The sequence below is a fragment of the Mesoplodon densirostris genome, chromosome 14 (assembly GCF_025265405.1).
Source record: "Mesoplodon densirostris isolate mMesDen1 chromosome 14, mMesDen1 primary haplotype, whole genome shotgun sequence".
In the NCBI taxonomy this organism is placed as follows: domain Eukaryota; kingdom Metazoa; phylum Chordata; class Mammalia; order Artiodactyla; family Ziphiidae; genus Mesoplodon; species Mesoplodon densirostris.
Window position 1 is genome coordinate 74,059,694 of NC_082674.1, and position 26,166 is coordinate 74,085,859.

At 41.3% G+C, this 26,166-nt stretch overlaps 1 protein-coding gene across 3 annotated transcripts in view; it reads left to right on the forward strand.

Annotated features, from left to right (window-relative positions):
- Positions 1-362: 362 nt before the first annotated feature.
- Positions 363-26,166, forward strand: part of MGAT4A (alpha-1,3-mannosyl-glycoprotein 4-beta-N-acetylglucosaminyltransferase A) — a 116,850-nt gene continuing 91,046 nt past the window's right edge. For 2 of the 3 annotated variants that reach the window (XM_060116692.1, XM_060116694.1), the window contains exons 1-2: positions 4,249-4,332; positions 4,582-4,910. In XM_060116692.1, the coding sequence (XP_059972675.1) occupies positions 4,817-4,910 (94 nt within the window). In that variant the 5' untranslated portion in view covers positions 4,249-4,332; positions 4,582-4,816. Of the gene's footprint in view, positions 427-4,248; positions 4,333-4,581; positions 4,911-26,166 lie in introns of those variants that run through there. The other variant, XM_060116693.1, reaches the window with a different exon arrangement.

Consider the following 26,166-nt stretch of genomic DNA (forward strand, 5'->3'; position numbering starts at 1 on the left):
GGGACACCGAGCGCTCAGAGGCCGGGACAGGAGACCCAGACGCCGCGTCAGACCCCGCGGTGACGGTAAATGAAGCGGGGGGAGATCTCACGAGAATGATACAGGCTGCGAGACGGCGCCCCTAAATGACAGCCGGGCTGGCCTCTGGCGGGCGGCTCGGCCGCGCGGGGGCGCCCGGTGGACGGCGCGCAGGACCGGCGGCCAATGGCTGGCGGGGTCGCGGGCGGGGCCGGGCGCGGGGGCCGCAGCGCTCCAGCGGCGGGGCGGAGCCGCGCGGGGAGGCGGGGCGCCCGGCAGCAGCGGCGGCGGCCACAGCAGCCTCCGCGGCGGCCGCGGCAGGACTGGCAGCGCCGGCGGCGGTTGAGGGGCTCGCGGCGGCGGCGGCGACGGCGGCGGCGGCGACGGCTGCGCGCGGGCAGCTTCGAGGTGGTGTGCAAGGCGGCTGCGCGGAGGGCGCGGGATTGAGGGGCGGCCCTGGGTCGCGGGAGATCCACCTGCTGGTAACGGAGCAGCCTGCGCCGCGGCCCGGCCTGGAGCTCTTGCGCCTCCGGCTGCTGCGGGGCCGGCTCGGGGCGCGGGCGGGCCGGGCCTCGGGGCGGGGCGCGGGCCGGCCCGCCTTGGGTTCGCCGTCAGCCCCGCTCCGCCGCCGCCGCAGCCCCGGGGTGCTGCGCGCTCTCGGGGTGGCCGGCCGGCGCCTGGTGCGTTCTCGGCGCTCCTAGGCGCGGCGGGGCTTGTCGACTTTGGGGCAAAGTGGAGGAAAGTGGGGGTTTGGGGATGCAGAGGGGGAGAGAGAGTTGCCTGCAGGACCTGCTGCCCCAGGGCGCACGCCTATCCCGGAGTCGGCGGCGTCCCGGGGCCGCGGGGCAGGTGCGGCGGGAGCGAGGCGGCCCGGGCGCAGGGGCTGGGGCTGCTGCCGGGTCGGCGAGGCGTACACAGTCCTGGCGAATTTTCCTACAAAGTCAAGACCCGTCGGTCCTCTGTGCAAGCGCACCCCCATCCCCAGGCCTCAGTTCCGCCTTAACGAGGAAGCTGCAAGTGGGACCCTCGGGTTGGGGCCAGGTGATTCCACTGAGTGTACCCGGTGACAGCGCGAAGGCGTGTTTTATGAGCTGGCAGTCAGACCACTCGCGCGCCCGCTTTTTATTTCTCGCAGCGTGTGTTTCTCTGGAGCCCGTTCATTGCTTACAATCCGAATTGCGAAATATAAGCAGGCGCAGTGCATGTTTTCAGTGCTTTCCATATATTTTGCTGTTGTGCTTTTGCTGTCGGACGACTTCTGATAAAATAGAATGACAACGTCGTTCGTTCGAATTTAGAACCTAAATTTAGAAGTGAATAATACGCGTTTAGTGGTTTATGTTTCTTTTTCTGAATGTTTAAAAAAAAAAGTTCTATTAACAGGTTACCCTAACAAAGGTTTCTTTAGCCCACACGTGTAAATCTGAAAACGCACAGGACGACGAAATTATGTAAGCTGTATTGACGAAAAATAGAAATCCTTTTATAAACGTAAAACCAATTAATTTTAACATGATCGCGGTGTATAAAGTTGTAGGGCTTACATCACGGATTTCATGATGGTGCCTTTCCTTCAGGCATCTCTGTCCTGTCTGTGGGATGGTAATTAAGCCATATGTTAAGTGTTTTCGGCCATAGAACGTATTGACTGTTTCAGAGAACACTTTAAAATCCAACAAAGGTTATGTATCTAATAATAACATAAAGGACTGCAGCCCTTAAAGGACTGTTAATAAAACAGATTTTTCAGTGTGAGATCTAGAGTTGAAAGTTCCATACAGCTTTGTCAGGATGGAGAAGATAATCAGTAACTTAAGCCACTGCCCTTTTTGTTGTTAAGAATTCAGATGTGTTAAGTGATTCAGATGTGTTAAGTCACAGAGAGTGTCGAGGTGTTAGATTGAAATTTTTACAAATGTGGACAGTGATGAAAAATATGTGTTACTTCTTCTCTTGCTTTAGGTAGTCAGTCAATCCAAAGGGCTCTTGGCTGTCCAGCCTCACCTCTCCTGTTTTGAGAGCTTGGGGATCATTGGTTTTACTCTTGTTCTGTGCAGTTAAACTTCATTTTTAATATGGAAACCCTAATTAAAAATGTATGATGACATTCTTCCTGAGTAAAATGTTCTTGTACTTCTCTTGCAGAATTTCAGGTCTTATTTGTTGGCAGAGTTCATTATAAGTATTTTCTTCAAACCAGAGATTAATTACTTCCTGGCTCCAATATTTAATATTCCTTATGTTTTTCCCATTACCAATACTATATCTATAGTCTACTTTGATTATAGTGTTCATTCACTTTTACTTGTCTCTCTACCCATTTATACTGAATTTTATGGGATTTATTTGTATTTAATAAAACTATGTTTCAAAATATCCTTTATTTTCTGACTCTCTGCTTCTCTACTTCCCCATGATTATTGACTGAATGTCTACTCTAATAACCTCTATACTTTTAGTTCTTTTACCAGGACAGAATCCTTCTTGAAGTAAGGTAGGGCTAAGGATATAGCAACAGAAAGTTATGTGAATTTTTATATGATGCCACAACAGGATTAAAATTCCAAGTTACATAATTCACTGAGTTACCCCTTCTCTTTTTATAATCAGAATTCATTATCAAGTGCTTATTGATATAAGACAATATATTAGGCACTTTATGGAAATGAGTTGAAATTCTAAGATTTCACCATGAAGACTGTTGACATGGATATGTTAGAAGGTGAATAACTTTGGTTTTAGAAAATTATCATAACTTGAACGTGAGAATATCTTTGGAGTTCTTTGCGGAGAGTAAGGGGAGGGGAGTTCAGTGCTTCTAGAATATTATACCACAGAGCTGCTGGCCAGATTAACAGGCTGCCTGGGTGTGAGTGTGGCGGGGAGGGCCTAGCCCAGGGTACAGGAAGTGAGAAATTCGTTTCAAGTTTTAAGTTGAAACTTTGAAATTTCCTGTGAATTTTGCAGTTTATTCCGTAATAGATCCATACTGGTTGTAGAGTATAATTATTTTTTTTTAATTCACACTTAATCTGTTGGGTAAAGGTAACACCCTGGGATGATTCTCTAGTGTAACCTGAGACTTGGAATATCCCTGGCGCTTCTAGGGGCCCCGGTGCAGGTGGCTTAGTTTGAGAGGCAAAGGGTGGGAGATGAGGACTTGGACTTTGGAGTCATGCAAATTAGGGTTCTGTCTCTGGGTTCATTTTTTTTGTGTGTAAAATAGGGTCAGCAATGCCTGCCTCACGGGAGTTGAAGATTGAAGATTTAGAACGTGTGAGGGACACATAGAAAACGCTCAATGAGTTGTAGTGTCTATCATTCTTACTGTTAATCCTGTGCCCTAGCGATATCTTTTTTCACTAGTGGAGGTTTCTAGCAACATCACTTTTACAAACCAGCTGAGATGGTAGTTTCTGAATTGCCTACAAATGGCCGCTTTAATCAGCTGCCCTCTTCACCATAGGGAATTGTCCCTTGGGCTTCCCAGGCCTTTTTGGAGGTGCATTAACTCACCCCACTGGAGTGTCACTTAGTGGATTGTCAAATGCATCTCATGGTCCCCCTGTGGCCACCAGGAATCAATGCACATCTTGTCGTGCCTGATATGCCCTGAGGGAATGAGACTGGCTATGCACAGAGCCGCCTGAACCAGTGACTGGCTGCAGGTTTTTGATTTGGTTTTATTTTTTAATACAGTTAACATTTATTGAGAACCTATTAGGGGCTAGGTGACTATGCTTAAGTACTTCTCAGGACATGATTTCATTCTGTTTTCTGAACAGCTTTGCTAGATGGGAGGTGATCTCCAGATTTCCTGAGTTAAAGCAATGCTAAGTGATTAGTCCTGGGTCCTATGGTATCCTGGTTGGATCGCCGCATTTTCTAAATGCTGAAATAGTCCCAGCTTACACCCGGGGAGTAGGTTAATCGTTGGAAAAACGACATTTATTTTACGATGATGATCAATAGCAATCATAACTGTAACCTTTTTATTATTTATGAGAACAGGAGGATCCAGGACAGGGAGTTTTCTCATTTTATGGATGAACCACAAAGCCAAGATAAGTGACATGCCTGAAGTCACGCAAGCAGTGATGGAGCTGGATCTAGGACCTAGGGCTTTTGACCCTCGCAGGTTGTAGTCTGTCAGTTTTCTTTAAAAAATTTAAAACATTAACTACTATTGTGCAACAGGAGGATTGCAGAGAGTGAAGATTCTGTTACTCAGGAACCATTGTGTGATCATTATAGAGTTCTCAGCTTGGAATCTGTGGCTTATTATTTAATGAGCCCCACCACTTCCCCCTTTAAGTAAGTAACCATAACTCTGTTTCCACAGGGAAAACAAAACCAATGAGGAGGGAGTATAGTTGGAAACTTTTTTCCCTGGAGAAGAACCATATCATTCTAGTGTATTAAATGTCATTTGGATATGGGGGTAATCTTTACAGATACAGTTTAGCCCAGGCAAAAATCTGTTTATAACAGTGACTGATAAATGAAGAAACTGATATTTTGCATCACTGAGCAAGTTTTTCTTTCTCCTTTCCCCCTGAATAGGAAGAAAGAAGCCTGCAACATCCACCTATGAAGACCGTGTAGACAGTCCTGAATAGTAATTGTGGATGGTGTGGCTGCCAGGCTGCTTCTGCCGAGCATCTGAAATGAACTGCTCCTATTGATTGTTTTGATTGGCCCAGAGCCAGGAGTACTGGATTTACCTGACTTGAGGATACAAAGAAAACAGTCTTGGTTATCATCATAAACGTATGAACCAGTGTGATGTTGAAATGAGATGAGGCTCCGAAATGGAACTGTAGCCACTGTTTTAGCATTTATCACTTCGTTCCTTACTTTATCTTGGTATACTACGTGGCAAAATGGGAAAGGTAAGAAAAACATCTCCAAAAATGTGCATGGCATGTAGTAGGTTTTTTGCTTTGTCAACGGTGCATAGCTGCTTGAGTTAAATGCCCCTACCATCTGCATGTTGCATGCTATCTGCTGGCGGCCTGCCAGTTTCTTTCTGACACAAAAATGAGGCAGTATTCTTGGATGCAGGAGACAGAATTTCTCATTTGAATGGGGTTTGTTTTGTTTTTGATTTCTTGTAATTGCACTTGGAGAAACATGCTCATCAGTGGTTTATATTATAAATGGCAGCCAAGTCGAGTAATAAAGACTTTTGTTTTGGCATTTTATTTTTTATTATTAAATATCATAAATGTTTAATAAGCTTCCTTGTACCGGATGTTGTATAAAATGATTAAAAGGGCAGTGGGCGCCTTCATGAAATTTACATGCTGATTATACGAATGATTTGGTGCTGTGTAGTTAATGATTTAACCAGCATGTGCTGACAGATTGCTCTTTAGGCAAAAGTATTTTTGAAGTAAGTGAGGAGAAATTCTGATGTGAAAATTTTAAAAGTTTAAAAATTAATTTTGTTTAGACTATCAAACTGTGTTTCTAAGGAAGGTCGTCTGTTTAGTGATTGGAAGTATATTCAGGGCTAATGCATTTCTTTGCTTTGTTTGAAGAGAAAATATTTACAGTGAATTCCTACCCCTACTGTTTACCTGTTTCCTTTCCTTATATTAATCTAGGGAATATTGATGGCAAGAAGAATGGAGGTGAGTATTGTGTTTGGTTTGTTAGAGTCAAGGTAGACTAGTAGTTGTCACCTGGTTATTGGAAGGTGGTGTTGCTGGCATTATTTTATTGACTTGTATGAAAGTAACTGAAAAGATGTGTTCACGACTTAATTTTTCTCTGGTGTGTGTATTGATATGTGTATGTCTGTGTGAGTATATGTGTATATATGAAATAAGTTGATATAAGTGGGAAAACATGTTCTGTGCTTTGAGCAAGTGTAGTATTGTTATTGTTTTTCTCTTTTTCTCTGAGTTGGACTCTAATTTCGGAAGGAACTGTTTGGGGAAAATGAATGAAATACTTGCTGAAGACCTTCCTTCTTTGCAGACAAATATATACATTTTAGATTTCATTTTTTAATCATACCAAAAGGAGAAGACTTACTTAAGAAGAACTTTGAGTAGTTAATCAAACTATTGCTTGTCCCTGACATGAACAGAACAGATGACTGGCCTTAAAAGTCTACTTAGGAAGTAAGAGAATTGACCCTAAGAAGAGTATATGGATTTTTTTCTTATCAGGAAACTTATCTATTCAGAGAGTTATAGTAACAGAAACTTGACCCTTTTTACTGTGTCTTATTTAAAGGATTAAAACTTTTGCAATCTCCATTCCTTTTATCTTGTTTCATATGTAAAGCTATTATAAGCATTATTTTTTTTTGTGTTAAGTTGTCTTTAGAATCAAAATTAATTTCAGAAAATATAAAGATCCTTCCACCATGTAGTATTAGAGATACACACAAAAAGCCTCCTCTCTTTGATTATCACTCTTTGAACAGTCTGTAATCCTTCTGTGCATACTTTTCTGCTCAGTGTTTTGTCTGGACTCTTTCAGGTATCAACAGAGGTCTCCTTTTGTGCTTATGTAAAATCCCCTGTGCTTTAATGCCATCCTTTATGTAACCACTCTGACTGCTGAGCATTTGGATTCTTTCTAGATCATTCTGGCAGTCAGCCTGGATTTTCCAGAGCCAGCCTCATTTCAGATGTTTAATTCTTATCTACTTATAAACCACGTGCTCTGCTTTTTATATTGAAAGCATGGTTTCTGTAATCACCGATGTTTCTGGACTCATAATTTTTAGTTTTCATTCATTCATTGGTCCCTTTCATGTACCTGTCCTGTGCCTAGCACTGTGTTATATGCTGTGAATATGAAAAGGAAGAAGACACTTCACACCTTTGGGAAGCTCAAGGACTAGTAGGGGAAGATACAAGTAAAAGAATGTGTTACCATCAGATAGGCTAAGATAGAAGCAGTAACAGAGTGCTGTGGTTGTGCTGTTAGAAGCATATTGTATGTTATATATTCTCTCATTTAATCCTCATAATGACCTCGAGAGGTATTACTACCCCCTTTCTATACATGAGGAAACCAAGGCAGAGTGGTAGAGAAACCTGTCAAGATCATACATTAAGGGGAAGAGTGAAGTTTAAACCCAGTAAAGCTGGTTCAGAGATTATGCTCTTAGCTATTGGTCTACTGCCCAGAAGAGCAGAGACCAGGCAGAATAGGGGACAGTAGGCATGTCAGGTGGAGGAGGCTGCTGTGCATCCATGAACTTCTGCAAGGGTGCAGAGCCTTCGTGCTTTGGAATTATGAGATGCTCATTGTGATTGGCACGTAGGATTCCAGGACTGTCCCAGGGTTTAGCTGGTAATCCCAGTGCAGTTCCTGTCATATTTGTTATAGGTCTTCATTTACTACTTGGAAGAATACATGAGCTGGTCCACGGGATTGGCCTAAGTTGAGGAGGATGTCAGAAACCCAACCAGGAAAGCTGGAGTTCAGGCCAGGGTACAGGTTTCTGCAGGGTACACAGGATTCTCACATAAAAATTAGGCAGAATTCCAACTGTGTGGAAAGCACAGGTTGGGAAAGGTGTAAGCAGGTATGATAGTGGGACAAGGGTAATTACATGTCTTACTTTTGTGCCGGGGGGCGGTGAGTGGGGGGAGGGTTCTCCTAATGGACTTGCTATTTTGGTCAGGCACAATCCAGAAATTTCATTCCAACGTTTTTCCGAGTATTTTTCTCTTTTTAGTACTATTTCCAAAATACATTTATATCCACTTAATATAATATTTTTCTTCCAGTGTCCACATTTCGGTCACAACTTGTCTACAGGAGGTCCTTTTAAAAAGGCTGTTGTCTTTATCTCTTTAGAACTCTCCCTGACATCTTTGGAAGCAGCCTTGCTTTCTTAATTCTGTTTCCATGCTTGCAGACATGTCCTGTTTTTTTTCCCCCCTGTCAGAAGATGTGGAATTAGTTATGCCTTAAGAGTCCTAGTTCCTTTCAGTAGGAATGATATTAGAGACCAAAATTTTGGTGCCTGTGAGACTCCATGATGGACAAGCGTTGCTGTTGTTCTTAGGAAATGGTCATTGGTTGGTTTTTCCAATTTAACCCATCATGGTGCTGTACCCTACTTTCCTTTCTTTATGAGGTTTTATGGAGCACTAAGACCTTGTCCTGTGTTGATGAGCTCCAGCTCTCTAAAGAGGCATTCCAATATGATTGCAGTTCTGTAGGGCAACTGGGCAGCCTGGGACTTGTTACTTAAAGGAGAATGTGAAGTGGGATAGGAAAAGTTTGCCTACAGGTTTCTCTCTTCACATGGTGGCACATGGCCAGATGTTACTTGAATTTACCTCTTTGTTAGTACTGGCAGGCTTCAGTGTAGGGAAACTTCTGTTGGCACCTTGATTGCTATTTCAAAGTACTAAAAAAATTTTTTTTTTAATTTCTTCACAAATCCTGTGTATGAGTTATGGAAAAAGGAGATAAATGTTCCAGGAAATGTAATATTCCTAAACTGGATGTCTGGTGCCTTGCAGCCATGATAGAGTTTTCCCTGGTACCAAGTTGTTCTTTCATTAAGTCAATGGAGGTTAAGTTTAAAAACCTGACCTTCAAGGTTTGTGTTGTGAAGTTTTTTTTTTGTTGCCTCTCCTCATTTGAATTTAGCTCAAGTTGTCTCTTTTGTAACTCTGCAGCATTCCTCCGAATCTTTTATCTGTTCCTGTTTTTCCCCATTTCACTTTCAGTCAGTGGTAAGGTTCTATTAGTTTGCAAACAATTTTGCAGAGAGATAATAAGACTGATTAGACCTCTGTTATTACTGTATACTGCTGCTGTTTCAGGAGAAATACGCCTGTAGTTTCGAAGAAGATAAGCATAGGGTTGGTATTTGGGGATGGTAAAGAATACCATTTGATGGTCTCATTCAGTCCTCACAACAGCTCTAGGGAAATAGATGAGTATTAAATCCCTGTTTGAAGACACTAAGGCAATTAGTAAATTACTTCATCCCACTCTGTTACCTGACTGGAGAACGATAGAGTGCAGGGTCTAAGCCCAGGTGTGTCTGATGCCCAGGTGTGTCTGATTCCCTGGCTTGGACTATCTGAAGCAGACTGCCCACTGCAGTAGAAAACAGGGTTTCCAAAGAGGGGCTTCTGGAAGTCCCATTTTGTTGGTCACCAAATGTGGCTTCTTCATATACTTTTTCTAAAACAGTATTTTCTTTGATAGTATTTAATCATGTTCTAGCCCTATTCATTTATTTTGCAATTTTTTTTAAGTATGAGGTTTCCTTTTTTTTTTTTTTTTTTTTTTTGCGGTATGCGGGCCTCTCTCTCACTGTTGTGGCCTCTCCCGTTGCGGAGCACAGGCTCCGGACGCGCAGGCTCAGCGGCCCTGGCTCACAGGCTCAGCCGCTCCGCGGCATGTGGGACCTTCCCGGACCGGGGCACGAACCCGTGTCCCCTGCATCGGCAGGTGGACTCTCAACCACTGCGCCACCAGGGAAGCCCCTGAGGTTTCCATTTTTAAGAAATTTAGAGAAAAAAATCCAGTTCAATTTGGTTCTTTTTAGATTAAAAAGTCAGTTCACCCTGCCATTAGTTAAAGGATACTTAGGTCATGAAGATAATCTGTTGCAAAATTCCCTTTAAATTGAAGTGTCTGTGTTATTGGTTGCTGGTATTTCTGGAAGAAATGTGTGTTGACTTGAGTGATGATGGTGGGATTTTGTTTTGTCACAGAGTAACAACTGTTCAAGTGTCTTTCTAGCAACATGTTGCCATAGTTTAAGGTGGATATAACCTTTTCTTTTTCCCAGATATAATTACACAGAATCTTAAACTTTCAGAGTTTAGGTTTATTGCTCTGATGCAGGGGAGGACACATAAATCTAGAGGCTTTTGATTAAAATAAAGCACATAATCAATGACTGTATCAAATTTAGTGTTTCCTTTTATTATGGACCTAAAAAGCAGGCTATTTATTGTCAGTGTGCGAACTGAAAGAACCTTGACATTGAGTAAATCACAGAGGAGGATGTCATAGTCTTGACTTCCATATTTTGGTCTATAACAGAGTTGATTAAGGTGAACCTAAGGCAGCTGGCAAAAAATTTATAGGTAGTTAGAAAATGTAGGTTTGCAGTGTGGAACTTAAGTTACTTTGGAACCGTTTTCAGTGAGTGAGTTATAATGAAGGTCAGGTGTATCATGGAATGTGTGAAATTTTTGACTTCTAACAGATGTTTAAATATTTGGATTAAGTCGTAGAGAAGGTCCAGAAAGAACTCCAGAGATTACACATGACCAGCCTTGCTCTGGCAGAGTTGGACTTGATTCCTTTTTAGAAGTGAAAGCCAAGGTGAATGTAGAGGTTATTAAACTCTTAAGATGCTGTTGATAGTTTTCTTTTCCTGAGGAATAATGGCAGTATTATCATTGGGGAAAAATTAGATCCTAGAGATCTTGGTTCTCTTAGAGCTTGTGCTTGGATTTTGGAAAAGTCACTTTAGCTTTCTGGCTTTGTTTGGTTTGGGTTTGGGTTTGGGTTTTTGGGTTTTGTTTTTCTTTTTGCCTCTCATTTCACTGTTAATGATCATGGAGGAATTTTAAAGATTGGGTGAAGTGCTTGAAGGCAACTTGTAGGCAAACAGTTTTTTTGTTTTGTGTTTTTTTTTTTCCCCTAAGGACGAAAAGGTGGATCTGCAAATTACAGAGTTTGATGTTTGGGGACAGACATTAGTTGCGTACTTTGAGAGCATGAGTATTTATAAAAAGAAGCAGTGATTGCTGGCAGCCAGCAAAAATGAACTAGGATTGAGTCTAGACAATGAGCCTCTTAAAGGACAAAGACCGTGTCCCCACCCTGCCCGACCCCATTTTTTAAAATTTCAAAGTATACAGAAAAATATAATGAATAATATAGAAGTATTCCCCCTAGATTTTCATATTTACTTCCAGTCTTTTCATTTTTAATAAATGAAGCATGGCAGATTTCCCTAAAATCTTTCACCCATTTTTCATCTCCGCCCCCTACCTTGACTGAGGCAAACCATATCATGTCTTTTTGCTCTTCTAGTCCACTTTTTATACATTGATTTATGTATATAAGTATCCAGAAACTGTATGTATGTATGTATGTACATGTATATATCATTTTTTGTGTTTTAAAACATTTAAATAAATCATATTGTGCTCTGTTACAGCAGTACTATGCAAGTATTATTCTACATGTATAACAACATCTTGTCTTCTTTTAAAATAAATTTATTTATTTATTTATTTAATTTATTTATTTTTGGCTGCTTTGGGTCTTTGTTACTGCACACAGGCTTTCTCTAGCTGCAGAGAGCGGGGGCCACTTTTTGATGTGGTGCGCGGGCTTCCCATTGTGGTGGCTTCTCTTTGTTGCTGAGCACGAGCTCTAGGCGCACAGGCTTCAGTAGTTGTGGCTCCCGGGCTCTAAAGTGCAGGCTCAGTAGTTGTGGCGCATGGGCTTAGTTGCTCAGCGGCATGTGGGATCTTCCCGGACCAGGGCTCGAACCCGTGTCCCCTGCATTGGCAGGCGGATTCTTAACCACTGTGCCACCAGGGAAGTCCCTTGTCTTTTTTTTTTTTTTGATCACATCATTTCAGTGTTTCTGAGGTCCCTCCACATCCTGGAGGTCCCTACTCCATCATTTTCGCAGTTGTCACTCTGTGGCCACTTTCTACACCATTCTGTTCTTGACAAGATTGGTCAAGTTCTTCTAACCTGGCTATATAACATTTTCATTCTTGTTCATTCAGCAGCTTTCCTTTTTGGGTTTAGGTCACAGCATGATCAACGTTACTCTTTTGTCCCTGCATACGTGGTAGATAACGTTTAGGACACGGTATCAAAACCTTTGTATTATTTTATCAGTCCCTTCAACATGCACGTTGTAGTCTTTTTTGTAGTCATTTTTAGTGTTTGAGTACACTTAGTTCTGGGTATAGAGTCATAAAAAGTCATAAAAATTTTATTGCTAGTTGATTTTCATTAAGGTCAGACTGTTCCAGGATCACATATCAGTTATTTGACTCTAGATAATATATATATATATATTTTTTTTGGTACGCGGGCCTCTCACTGCTGTGGCCCCTCCCGTTGCGGAGCACAGGCTCCAGACGCGCAGACTCAGCGGCCATGGCTCAGGGGCCTAGCCGCTCCGCGGCATGTGGGATCCTCCCAGACCGGGGCACGAACCCGCGTCCCCTGCATCGGCAGGCGGACTCCCAACCACTGCGCCACCAGGGAAGCCCTAGATAATATTTTTAATGGACATCATTTATTTCCTCAACAGTTAGGGTGATCATATAATTTCTTGTCCAGACTGGGGCACTAGAGAACAATTATTGTTACTAGTAACAGTTAGGCTGGGATAACAGTTGTAAACTGGAACTGTCCCTAAGCAAAGGTAAGTTTGTAGTCAGCCTATTAAAGAAGGGAAGGACAATGGTAGAAAATGACTGGCCACGTAAGGACAGAACAGAGAAGCTGATTTAGTCGTGATGGGAAGTGAAGCTCTCAGCGATCAGAATCTTTATGAGCCTGTGTACCTGAGAGTGTGTGATCCAGGGCACTAATCAAACACCAAGTGGAACCAGCCCAGGGCTGCAATTAATTCCTTAAGAAGGAAGTGTACACAAGGGAAGAGGGGGAAATCGTTCCCCAGGTGGTGGCAAGCTTCTGCTGAAGCAGTAATGAAAGGAAGTTACCTTTTAGTGTGTTGATTGTGATCTAGAAGGTTAATCAACCCTCTTCTCAAGGGAAATAAGCATTGCCCTTTCTGACCTGATTGGATGAAAGAGTAAAGATAACTTGGGTTTCCTTATCAGGAAACTAAGAGATAAGGTAGAAATAAGACACTGCTGACATCCCCCTGTCACCTTCCTTAAGGGAAGTTCCTTCCTGCCTGTGGACTGTGCCTCTTGTGTTCTTTTGATAAACTGGCCAGAAGTTAATATGCAAACTATAGGGAAGTAATTGAACAAGGCCGCCCCTCCCCCACCCCAGTCTTACTGCTTACACTGCTCAGTGATGAATTCTATCTTGAAGGAAATGTACTAACCCCAGTGATAGGATATTGGTGCTTTATTGCCATGGTGCTCTTTGGTTTGTAAGTAGCTTTCTTCAGATTGCTCCTTTTTCACTCTTCAGCTCAGTTAATTTATTCATTCACCTTATGCTTATTGAGCATGTACAAGGAACTGTTCCACAAGGCACTGGCAGTATAGTGGTCAACAAGGTAGTTGACATCCTTGCTGTCATAGAGCCTATTTATCCAGATCTTCAGTGGGCAGGGGGGTTACACAGTAATAGCTGAACAACTGAACAGCCTAGATGACTTAATGAATATTGACAGTAAAACACCCTAATGCGATGGGCAGTGAGTGACAGAAGGGGGAATGAGGACTGTTTAGATACAGGTAGTCAGAGAAGGCCTCTCGGAGGAGGTGACAGTTGAATGGAGGCCTAAGTGATAAGAAGCCAGACAAGGAGGGCAAAGAAGCCAGAGAAGTAGGGCCAGAAGTAGAAACAGGAAGTACGAAAGTCAAGGGTGAGCTCTTTCAAAAGGCATGTTGAAAGAGCATAAGGAAGAACCAGTGTGGGTGAAGCATAGTGAGAGGAAGGGGGTGTCGGGAGTACGGTAGAGATGGTGTCGGGAGTTCTGTGATAAAATGCGAGGTGCTCAGGCCAGAGGTGGAAATGTGCATGTTGTTGGCATATTGAGGAAACTGAGAGTCATGGGAATGGATGAGAAGAATCACTTGAGGGAAGTGTTTGCAGACGGAGGAAAGTTGTCAGTTGTATGGAATGACGCTGAGAGGTTGTGTAAGGTGAGGACGGACCAATTTTATGTACAATTTTTAAGTGTCTCATCCTGACATCGCAGGGGTCTCCAGGATCTAGCTCATCTTCATCTTTTAAGTCATCACCATCCGAATACTTAACGTTAACCGAAAATCGTTGGCCTTCTTTACTCTTGCGGATGTTCCTCTCCTCATCCTCTTTGCCTCAGCTTTCTCTGTTCCGTAGGTTCTGGCTTAAACGACTCAGCAGTCCGACAATCTCTAGCTGTCCCTTTGACCCTCATGGCACCTCCCTGCCAGTGTGTCCACTCATGACCTGATCTCAGAACTCCGTACAGAAGTGCCCTCAGCCTCCTAGCAGTGTCTCCCAGGGCGTGGCATCTTGGTACCTCTTTACTCTCCTCTTCCCAATGCGCTCAGTTCCCCCTGAGTTCCACCATCATGACTTTTTCATGTTTGTTTCTTCTGGTCCCCCTGTGAAGCAGCGTGGATCTTCGAGTTCTGTTTCCTAGGTGCTTCAATTAAAGCAGTATTATTGCTCTATGTTTATGTGTTGTGTGCTTTTAAATTAAGTAAAAGTTTTTATTAAAGTGAAATATGCTCATGGTTAGAAAAAGTTTTTTTCATAACACTGAAAGGTGATATTGAAAGAATGACATCCAGCTTCATCTCTTTGTACTCTCCTAGTCTCCTGTCCCAAAAGGAGCTCTATTCGGTTCTTTTGGCTGTTCTTTTTGGCATTTCCATATTTATAAATTGTATGTGTGTATGTAAACTACTCTTCCTTGATTTTGTTTTCACTTTTAGACATCATCTGTGGGCTTCCTCTTGTAGATGAAAATTTAGCTCTTATTCCCTCTTTCCTTCTCATTCTTCCAATATAATAGTTACATCACAATTTTTAGCTAAATCATGACTCCATATTTACATTATTGTGATTGAGTGAATACATCTTACTTCTGAGCCAAGTACTGTACTTGTACCTTTCCTTTATTGTACAACTTTTTGTTTCCCTGGTATTAACAGTTCTCATTCTGGTATAATTTTCTGCATGCCTGTTTTATGCCGGTTCGTTCTCTATGCCATATGTCTATTAGTAGTTCTCTCCAAATGCTTTCATACACCAGATAACTTATCAGTTTTATTTTCTTCCCAGCTGTTTCCTTCCTGAAGCTCTGTGTCCTTCTCCAGTCTGGACTGGTCACACTCTAGGCCTCTGCAGAGCTGTCTTCTGGGTCTGCAGTTGCCATTATCCCGGGAGTTCCCTTTGTCTCCCTCTTGGGAGTGTTTTCCAGATCCCAAGTTTTTCTTCTTCTTGGCTTTTTTCCTTTGCATGTTCTCCAGCAGCTTCCTGAATAGGTACATGTTTGAATATTTTAAAATCCTAGTTTGGGGACTTCCCTGGAAGTCCAGTGGTTAAGACTTCGCCTTCCAATGCAGGGGCTGCAGGTATGATCCCTGGTCAGAGAGCTAAGATCCCACATGCCTTGTGACCAAAAAACCAAAACATAAAACGGAAGCAATATTATAACAAATTCAATGAAGACTCTAAAGATGGTCCACATCAAAAAAATCTTCAAAAAAAAATTCCTAGTTTCACACTTCACTAATGGCTGGCTAAAGAATTTTAAGTTGAAAATTATGTTTCCTCTGAATTTTTAAGAAATGCTTTCACTGTCTTCTAGCAGCCAGTGTGGCTATTCAGTTCCATATTCTTGGTATAATACCTCTACCCCTTTAGAAACCTTTAAAATGTATTTTATCTTCCTCTCTCTCTTTCTCCCTTTCCTCCTCTCCCTCCCTTCCTCCCCTGCCCCATCCCCCTCCCCTCCTTTTTCTTTATTGTACTGGCTAGAAACTCCAGTGTAACATCAAATAAAAATGACATGAGCGGACATCCTTGCTTTATTCCCGTTAAGTATATGATGTGAATTATAGAGCTTTTAAAATCATAAGCGAGTTGGATTTTGTCAAATGCTTTTTAATGCATCTATTGAAAATCATGTTTTTTAATCCTTTTCTATTAATATGGTATATTAATTGATTTATGATGTTGAACCAACCATGCATTCATTACCATCTGAGCCTGGGTATTTTTCTTTGGGAGGATTTTTGAAAAGAACTAACTTTTGGCTTTATTGATTTTTTTTCCCCCAGTAGTTTAAGTTGGGGAGAACTGACATCATGAAATACCTGTTTAGATCTTCTTTGATTTCTTTCAGCAGAGTTTTGTAGTTTTCTGTATATAGATCTTGGACATATTTTGTTAGGTTTATACCTAAGTATTTTATTTTGGGGAGTGCTAATGTACATGGTATTGTGTTCTCAATTTTAAATTCCAGTTGTTGCTGGTATATAAGAAAGCAGTTGGTTTCTGTATATTAACTTTGTATCTTGAAACCTCTCTGTAACCACTTATTAGTTCCAGGAGTTTTTTTTATTGACCTTTGGGATTTTCTACATAGACAGTTGTCATCTGCAAACAAAGACAGTTTCCTTTCTTTCTTCTCGATCTGTATATGTAATTTTAATTTCCTTTTCCTGTTTTATTTCAGTATGATGTTGGACAGGAGTGGTGAGAGCAGACATCTTTGCCTTTTTCCTGATCTTAGTGGGAAAGCATCTAGTGTCTCACCGTTAAGTGCAGTGTTAGCTGTAGATTTTTTGTAGACGTTCTTGCTCAAGTTGAGGAAGTTCCCCTCTATCCCTAGTCTGTGGAAAGCCATTGATTTTTTCCACATATTTTCTCTCTCCTCTCCCTCTGGGTGTAGTTGGTGACAGCTTATACTATAAGGCTCTGTTCAGTTTTCTTCAGTCTTTTTTTCTTTCTGTTCTTCAGATTGGATAATTTCTACTCCTCTAACTTCAAGTTCACTGATTCTTTCTTTTGCCACCAGAAATCTGCTGTTGAGCCCCTACTGTGAATTTTTCATTTTAGTTACTGTTCAGCTCTAGACTTTCCATTTTGTTTTATAATTTATAAATGTATAATTTATATTCATTGCATCAGTTTCATCACAGTGTCCTTTAATTCGTCAAATGTGGTTTTATTTAGTTCTTTTTTTTTTTTTTGGTACGCGGACCTCTCACTGTTGTGGCCTCTCCCGTTGCAGAGCACAGGCTCCGGACGCGCAGGCTCAGTGGCCACGGCTCACGGGCCCAGCCGCTCCGCGGCTTGTGGGATCTTCCCAGACCTGGGCACGAACCCGTGTCCCCTGCATCGACAGGTGGACTCTCAACACTGCGCCACCAGGGAAGCCCTATTTAGTTCTTTGATAGTAGCTGTTTTGAAATCTTCATCTCCTAAATCCAACAATTGGGAATGCTCAGAGACATTGCCATTGACTGCTTGTAAATTTTTTTCCCCTGGAGTACGGGTCACAGTTTCTTTTTTCTTCGCATGTCTTGTAAATTTTTGTTGACTACTATATATTTTAGATAGTATAGTGATGCCAACTCTAGATTCTTACTTTTTACCCTTGAAGTTGTGGTGGTGGTTTTGTTGGCTCATTTGTTTAGGAACTTGACTGAATCTCGAGTCTGTCTCTCCCACAGTGTGTGACTACTGATGCCCCACACTTTTGGTTTGGTTTGTTTTTATTTTTAAGCCTGGTTTCCTCGAGGGGTTACACCTGTGTCTGCACAGCATTGTGCTCAGCCACAGGTTGGTCAGAGGTTGTAGTTAAGCCCTTGGAGCAGTAAGGCTCCCTTCCCTGCTGGTGATGCATGTGGACAGTGGAGCAGTCATACTTGAGGCTTTCCTCTCCCCTGGCCTCGTTCGGTTCCTCTTTGTGAGGGCTTGGGTTCTGCTGGCCAGGCATCTGTGGGTTGCCTGGCCCCTCTCTGGTCTCTGCTGTGCATGCTCATAGCTCCCAGTCAACCTGGGAGATGTGAAGAGCCTTTTAAGCCCCTGTAGCTGTCTGAGTCTCTGGAACTCCCTGTTAAGCCTCTGGCTAGTCTGCAGTGCCCAAGTCCATTGCTCACCCCAAACAGAACGGCATCCTCAGGCTCGCATAGCTGCCGGCCCTCCCTGTGCATTTGCCTCTGGATTGCACTTTGCCCAGCAATGCTCCAAATCAAATGAGTCCCCTCCGAGAATTTGCCGGTGTCAAGGCCTGTCTCTGCCTTGTTGAATGTCTGAAATGGTGGAGCTGGGGAGGCAAGAGGGCAGCTACTGGCAAGAGAGTCACAGACTACCTTGTTCTTACCCGAAGTGCAGCTGTTTTCATGAATAAACACTTCTCAGTTTGCTGTATGTCTTTGGTTGATTTCCAGAGCACTGAAATGGTGGTTGTTTTTTTTTTTTTTTTCCCCTCTTCTGTCCGGCTTTATAGTTGCTTTTCGGGGAAAGGATTTGTGGGCCTCCTCAAACTTTTAGGCCAGTCGCTAGAAGTTCCCTGAGCAGTTTTAAAATGTTCCCTCAGGTGATTCTGATACTCAGCCAGCATTGAGAGCCACTACACCTAGGATTCTTCAAGCTCTAAATACAAACACATAAAATCATAGCATAGCAAAGTTTTTACCATACTGAATTTCTAAAAGAAAAAAGTCTTTAATATCTGAGGTTTTATAAATAAAGGACTAATTTTAATATAGTACCTAAAGAGGGGCTACAGTATAAACCTATTTTCTGCCAAGTTGGCCAGCAGCCTCTCTTGTTTTATATATTAAAGTTGGTAGATTTGGCCCTTGGAGTTGCTGTGGTATTATTTTATGTTCAGCTTAGTTGGCCAGCATCCATTTCCTAAAACAGTTTCCTAATCTAATTTTTCCAGGTTGGAAAGCTTCTTAAGCAGTACATGTGCTCTGCTCAGAGAGTGTCTGGAATCTATGCTTGATGTATTCTTAACTCTGAAAGGATATTATTCATGGCTGACATATTAGCGGAGACAAAATTGAGAACATTAGCTAACTGAATTTTTTGTGCTGCTTTAGAAATACTGCCAGTCAGATTTTAGGTATATGAGTAACTGTCCAGCCCTAGACTCCATTATTTAATGAAATACATGGATAAAAGGTGCACTGGACCCTTTAACCAGTAGTGGAAAAGAATAGCATAAAAAAGGATTAGTAGAGGGCCTCCCTGGTGGCGCAGTGGTTGAAAGTCCGCCTGCCGATGCAGGGGATACGGGTTCGTGCCCCGGTCTGGGAGGATCCCATATGCCGCGGAGCGGCTGGGCCCGTGAGCCATGGCCGCTGGGCCTGCGCGTCCGGAGCCTGTGCTCCGCAGCGGGAGAGGCCACAACAGTGAGAGGCCCACATACCGCAAAAAAAAAAAAAAAAAGATTAGTAGATTAGTCTTACTTAATAAAATATAAATGCATGGAAATCTTAAAGTGCTAATCAATGGTGTCTAGCAGTTAGAGCAATGTTAACATTTTTGGTTATTTTCTTTCTTTTTTCTGGACTAGTGGTTCTCAAAGTTTGGTCCGAGGATCCATGAGGATTCCTGAGACCCTTTCGGGAGGTTTATAAAGTTAAGACTGTTTTTATAATAATACTGATATGTTATTTGGTTATTTCCCTTTTCCACTCTTGTAAGAAATAACAGAACCAGATTTGAGAATTCAGCAGTATTATTCAGCCAGACATTTTATTAAGCCAGCAAATTGCACTCTATTAAATTTTTTGTTTTAGAAAATAAAGTTTTTTTGATAAAATGTGTTTTTTATGTTAACATGTAGTGGGTTATAATTCACATAAACAAAAGGTCTTTAGGGTCCTTTAATTGTGAAGGGGTTCTGAGACCAAAAAGTTTGAGAACTACTGTATTAAATATAAATAAAACGAGATTGACATATTGTGCATGTTGTATAATGTACATTTTTGCTTAATATACCACAAATGTTTCCCATGTCCTGATTTTTAGTGGGTCCATAATATTCCATTGTATAATTAGCATCTTTAGCTTAATCTTAAATAATGCTATGACAAATTTTGTACACATCATTGATCAGTTTCTTATGAGTTTTTTTTTTTTTTTAATTTAAGAGGATTTGCCTTAGTTCACTGGCATCACTACTAATTACCTGGCATTCTACAAGGCATTGGCAGTTAGAGGAAAATACCTAAATAGGATTCCTGCTGTAAAGAAAAGAGTTAACAACAGGTCTGAGATTGCTTATCGTTAGAAAGGTCTGCTTGCAAGGTTTGCCCTTGGCTGGCTTCTGGGAACTTGGCTGGTAAACACTGACGTAAAACTTTCCCCACATGCCAGAAGCAGCTCACTGTGCCTAAACTATTTGTACAAGCTGTTTGGTCTGGAATTTTGGTATGTGCTAGGCAGAGGCTGCCTGCATGACCAGCTCCCAGTGACACCCGTGGGCACTGAGTCTCTAAGGAGCTTCTGTGGTGACAGCACTTTGCATGTGTTGTCATAACTCATCGCTGGAGGAATTAGGTGTGTCCTGGACCACTCAGCTGGGAGAAGACTTGGAAGTTTGTGCCTGGTTTCCTCCAGACTTACACCCAAGTGTCTTTTCCCTCTGCTGATAACTGTGTACTGAGTCCCCTGTATGCTTCTAGTGAATCACTGAACCTGGGTGTGGCCTCGGGAATTTCTGGCACACCTGCTATCATGGAACTCACATTTTAGAAGGGAAAAGGAGACACGTGTGTCATTATAGTGCAGTGCAGTAGATGCAAAATGGGAGTGTAATTAAGATAAAGTATAAGATAAAGAGGAGCTAAAAACAGGACAGACGTCAGCGAGAGCTTCAAAGGGAAGACAACCAAAGAGTATTTTGAAGGATGAATGGAATTTTATCAAATGAAGAAAGAGAAGGATGGCTCTGATAAGCAGACTGCCTGAGCTATGAGGGATAAAACTTCTTAGTGTGTTTGGAGAACTCCAAGCAGTATGGGAATGTTGAAGCAAGACATGATCCTGGGCAATATTCAGAGATAACACTGGAGAGAGAAGCAGGGAGCCATTTAAGGGTTTCCAGTTTAGGAAGTAAGCTATGTGACGGTCCAGGAAATAGAGGGGATGCAAGATGGCATGGAGAACAGTTATGTTCTGATCCAGGCGCGGGATTAAAATGAGGGCTTACAGTGGCATCTGTGTGAACAAGAGAGGATAGATGAGCACCAAGGTAAGCAATTACCTTGTGATGAAATTTTCAGGGTGTATGAACAGCTTCAGCATTCAGAAGGGTGAGTGGGTAGGGCCCAAGGATGTGCGTATTTTTCGTAGTAACTGCAGTCTCTGCTGTCTCTATGAGGGGGGCCATCCTCTTCGTCCCCCCTACCTCACCAGGTAAAGGAGATGTCGCATTGGCTTCACCGTGTAGATGACCTTGTAGGAACTATTAGAATGGACTGAATCATGAGATGTTGGGTGAACTCACTGGTCCTTTCTAATGCAGCATGATTCTGAAGACTAGAACCCCTACCCATTGAGGTTTTCTCTAGATAGTGTGGGAAGAGGTGAATTGTGGATGGAAGGAAGTGGTCGTTTCCCTAAACTCCATCTAAAAACCCTCGTTATACCAGGAAAAATAGACATCAGTGTTTACTGTCTGGGTCCAGTGGATGCCTTTTATTTATTTTTATTGTAAGTGATTTTAGAAATAATACAGAAATAAGAATAAAGGGACAGTGAAATACAACTCTATTGTAAATTTGAACAAGAAATTAAACAGAGCAAAGCCAGAGTTTTATCCTCGTATTTCTGGTTTGGTAGGTATATAAACTGACATGGGCAACACCCTTCGAATACAACTAACTGTTCACTAACGGTCATGCGTGAACCTGGGATACATCCTTCTTGTAAATTCTAATTCCAGATTTCAAATACATGTCTAATGGGTTCTAGTTCATCATTACTTCTAGTTCTTCTGCACCTCTATCATCAAAACACAAAACTTTTGAAAACGTTTGTAGTTCATAATTTTGTTGAAGAGAGGATGGCCATCTTCTTTGTTCCTTGTTTGCAAAACATTTTCATTATTAAATTTAGAATGATCAATCCAATGAAGTTTTTTCATTTCTGAATCCTCTCTTTCTAGTCACTTTTGTATGCACACAAGCCTTTATGATTTGTCTACTTATGAACCTATCCAGTATATCCTGTTGCACAAATACATCATAGGCAAAAGGATATTGTTACCCATCCTTTTAGCAAAACAGGATGTTCTGTTTTCTTATGGCTCATTGTGATGAGGTCCTTCCAGTTAAATGACTAACTTGATGAAAATGCTGTTTCCTTTTTGTCTTTAGAAATGATTATTCATTCATTGATTCTTGTTTTGCTTGTTTAAAAAAATCATCAGTTCTTTTTTGTTTGGCTTCTTAAAAACTATTTAAAAGAATTATGGAATTATGGGAAGCTGCAAAGGTAATACAGAGAGATACAGTGTAACTTTCACCCATTTTCCCCCAATGGTTACTTTTGTTTGTTTGTTTGTTTTGTTTTTTAACATCTTTATTGGAGTATAACTGCTTTACAATGGTGTGTTAGTTTCTGCTTTATAACAGAGTGAATCAGTTATACATTATACATATAGCCCCATATCTCTTCCCTCTTGCGTCTCCCTCCCTCCCACCCTCCCTATCCTACCCCTCTAGGTGGTCACAAAACACGGAGCTGGTCTACCTGTACTATGTAGCTGCTTCCCACTAGCTATCTGTTTTACATTTGCTAGTGTATATATGTCCATGCCACTCTCTCACTTTGTCCCAGCTTACCCTTCCTCCTCCCCATATCCTCAAGTCCATTCTCTACTAGGTCTGTGTCTTTATGCCTGTCTTGCCCGTAGGTTCTTCATGACTTTTTTTTTTTTTTTTAGATTCCATATATATGTGTTAGCCTACGGTATTTGTTTTTCTTGTTCTGACTTACTTCACTCTGTATGACAGACTCTAGGTCCATCCACCTCATTACAAATAACTCAATTTCGTTTCTTTTTATGGCTGAATAATATTCCATTGTATATATGTGCCACATCTTCTTTATCCATTCATCTGTTGATGGACGCTTAGGTTGCTTCCATGTCCTGGCTATTGTAAATAGAGCTGCAGTGAACATTGTGGTACATGACTCTTTTTGAATTATGGTTTTCTCAGGGTATGTGCCCAGTAGTGGGATTGTTGGGTCGTATGGTAGTTCTATTTCTGGTTTTTTAAGGAACCTTCATACTGTTCTCCATAGTGGCTGTATTACATTCCCACCAACAGTGCAAGACGGTTCCCTTTTCTCCACACCCTCTCCAGCATTTATTGTTTGTAGATTTTTATTTATTTATTTCTTTTTGCGGTACGCAGGCCTCTCACTGTTGTGGCCTCTCCCGTTGCGGAGCACAGGTTCTGGACGCGCAGGCTCAGTGGCCATGGCTCATGGGCCCAGCCGCTCCACGGCATGTGGGATCTTCCTGGACCAGGGCACGAACCTGTGTCCCCTGCATCGGCACACGGACTCTCAACTACTGTGCCACCAGGGAAGCCCATGTTTGTAGATTTTTTGATGATGGCCATTCTGACCGGTGTGAGATGGTATCTCATTGTAGTTTTGATTTGCATTTCTCTAATGATTAATGATGTTGAGCATTCTTTCATGTGTTTGTTGGCAATCTGTATATCTTCTTTGGAGAAATATCTATTTAAGTCTTCTTTTTGGATTGGGTTGTTTGTTTTTTTGATATTGAGCTGCATGAGCTGCTTGTAAATTTTGGAGATTAATCCTTTGTCAGATGCTTCATTTGCAAATATTTTCTCCCATTCTGAGGGTTGTCTTTTGGTCTTGTTTATGGTTTCCTTTGCTGTGCAAAAGCTTTGAAGTTTCATTAGGTCCCATTTGTTTATTTTTGTCTTTATTTCCATTTCTCTAGGAGGTGGGTCCAAAAGGATCTTGCTGTGATTTATGTCATAGAGTGTTCTGCCTATGTTTTCCTCTAAGAGTTTTATAGTTTCTGGCCTTACATTTAGGTCTTTAATCCATTCTGAGTTTATTTTTGTGTATGGTGTTAGGGAGTGTTCTAATTTCATTCTTTTACAGGTAGCTGTCCAGTTTTCCCAGCACCATTTATTGAAGAGGCTGTCTTTTCTCCACTGTATATTCTTGCCTCCTTTATCAAAGATAAGGTGACCATATGTGCATGGGTTTATCTCTGGACTTTCTATCCTGTTCCCCCAATGGTTACTTCTTGTGATAAGTTATGTATATATAATGTACGATGTCTAAATCAGGAAGTTGACATTGACACCATGGGTGTGTATAATTCTATGCTGTATTATCACAGTGCAGATTCTTGTAACCACCACCCCTAACAAGATGAACAACAATTTTATCACCACAAAGCTCTCCCTTTGTGCCACCCCTTTATTGTCACACCTGCTCTTCCATCCCCCACCATCCCTGTCTCTTGGCAACCACTAATCTGTTACCTATCACTATAACTTTGTCATTTTGGAACTGTTATATAAATGGAATCATACAGTATGTGACCAGTTGAAATTGACATTTTTCACTCAGCATAATTGAGGTCCATGCAAGTTGTTGGCTGTTTCAATAGTTTGTTCCTTTTTATTGCTGAATAAGATTCCATGCTATGGATGTCAGTCTTGTGGACAGCATATAATGGGATCATGTATTTTAATCCACTTTACCAATCTCTTTTAATTGGTACATTTAGACTATTTACATTTAATGTGATTAGTGATGTTAGGTTTAATAAAGTCTGTCATTTTATTTTTGTTCACTGTTTGTTACCTCTATTTTTTGTTTTTGTCATCTTTTTCCTGACTTCTTATGGGTTACTTGAACATTTAAAAAAATCCATTATTATTTATTTATAGTGTTTTTGAGGTATCCTTTTGTATAGATATTTTAGTGGTTGCTCTAGGTATTATAATACACACACATAACTAATCATAGTCTACTGCCATTGGCATTTTATCAGTTTGAGTGAAATATAGAAACCTTATCCCCTTTAAAAGCTCTTTTTCCCTCACCAGTTTATAATTGTTCTAACTGTTTCTTCCACATTGAGAACCAAATCAGATGTATTATATGTTTTGCTTCAATCATCAAACATAATTAAGAAAACTCAAAAAGGAGAAGGAATGTCTATTGTGTTTACCCATATTTTTGCTCTTTTAGTTCCTTCTTCCTTCTTGATGTTCCAAGCTTCCTTCTTTTATCATTTCCTTTCTGTTTCAAGAACTTCCTCTAGCCATCATGTTAGGGTAGGTTTGCTGATGACAAATTCCACGAGTGTCTGAGAATATCTTGATTTCCCCTTCATTCCTTAAGGATAATTTTGCCAGATATGGAATTTGGGGTTGATGTATATTTTTTTCAGTATAGTCCCCAACTTATGATGGTTTTGCCTAATGATGGTTCTACCTAGTGACGTTACGATGGTGTAAAAGCTATACACATTCAGTAGAAAGCGTGCTTTGAATTTTGAACTTTTCCCGGGCTAGGACTATATGGTATAATACTTTCTTGTGATGCTGGGCAGTGCCAGAGCAGTGAGCTGCAGCTCCCAGTCAGCCACGCCATCACGAGCGTAAACCATCAGTACACCTACTACCATGCTGTACCCATACAAACATTCTGTTTTTCACTTTCAGTACAGTATTCAACGAATTACATGAAATATTCAATACTTTATTATAAAATAGGCTTTGTGTTAGATGACCTTGCCCAACTGTAGGCTAATGTAAGTGTTCTGAGCATCCTTAAGGTAGGCTAGACTAAGCTAAGATGTTCAGTAGGTGAGGTGTACTAAATACATTTTCTACTTATGGTATTTTCAACGTACAATGGATTTATTGGAACGTAATTCCATTAAAAGTCCAGGAAGATATGTGCTTGAAAAATGTAGTGCCACTTCCTTCTGACTGTCATGGTTTTTGATGAGAAATCTGCAGTTATCCAAATTATTTTTTTTCCTAATGGGTAATGTGTCGTTTCTCTCTGGCTGCTTTCAAGACTTTTTCTTTGTCTCTAGTTTTTTGACATTTACTTGTGGTGTTTTTTTGGCATGGGTTTCTTCGGGTTTATCCTGTGTGGGATTTTCTCAGCTTCTTGAATCTTTATGGAGGTTTATGTCTTTTGCCAAATTTGGGAATCGAGATTCGCCATCATTTCTTCTGCCATCATTTCTTCTAATACTTTTTTCACCCCGCCCTCTCTCTTTTCTTCTGGGGCTCTGATGACAGGAATGTAAGATTTTAGATCTTTTGATTTAGTTCCAAAGGTTTATGGGGCTCTGTTAATTTTTTTTTCCAGTCTGTTTTCTCTTTGTTGTTCAGATTGGGTTATTTTGATTATTTTTCTCAAGATTCACTGATATTTTCTTAGGTCCTCTCCATTAAGTTTTTTGTTTCAACTATTGTATTT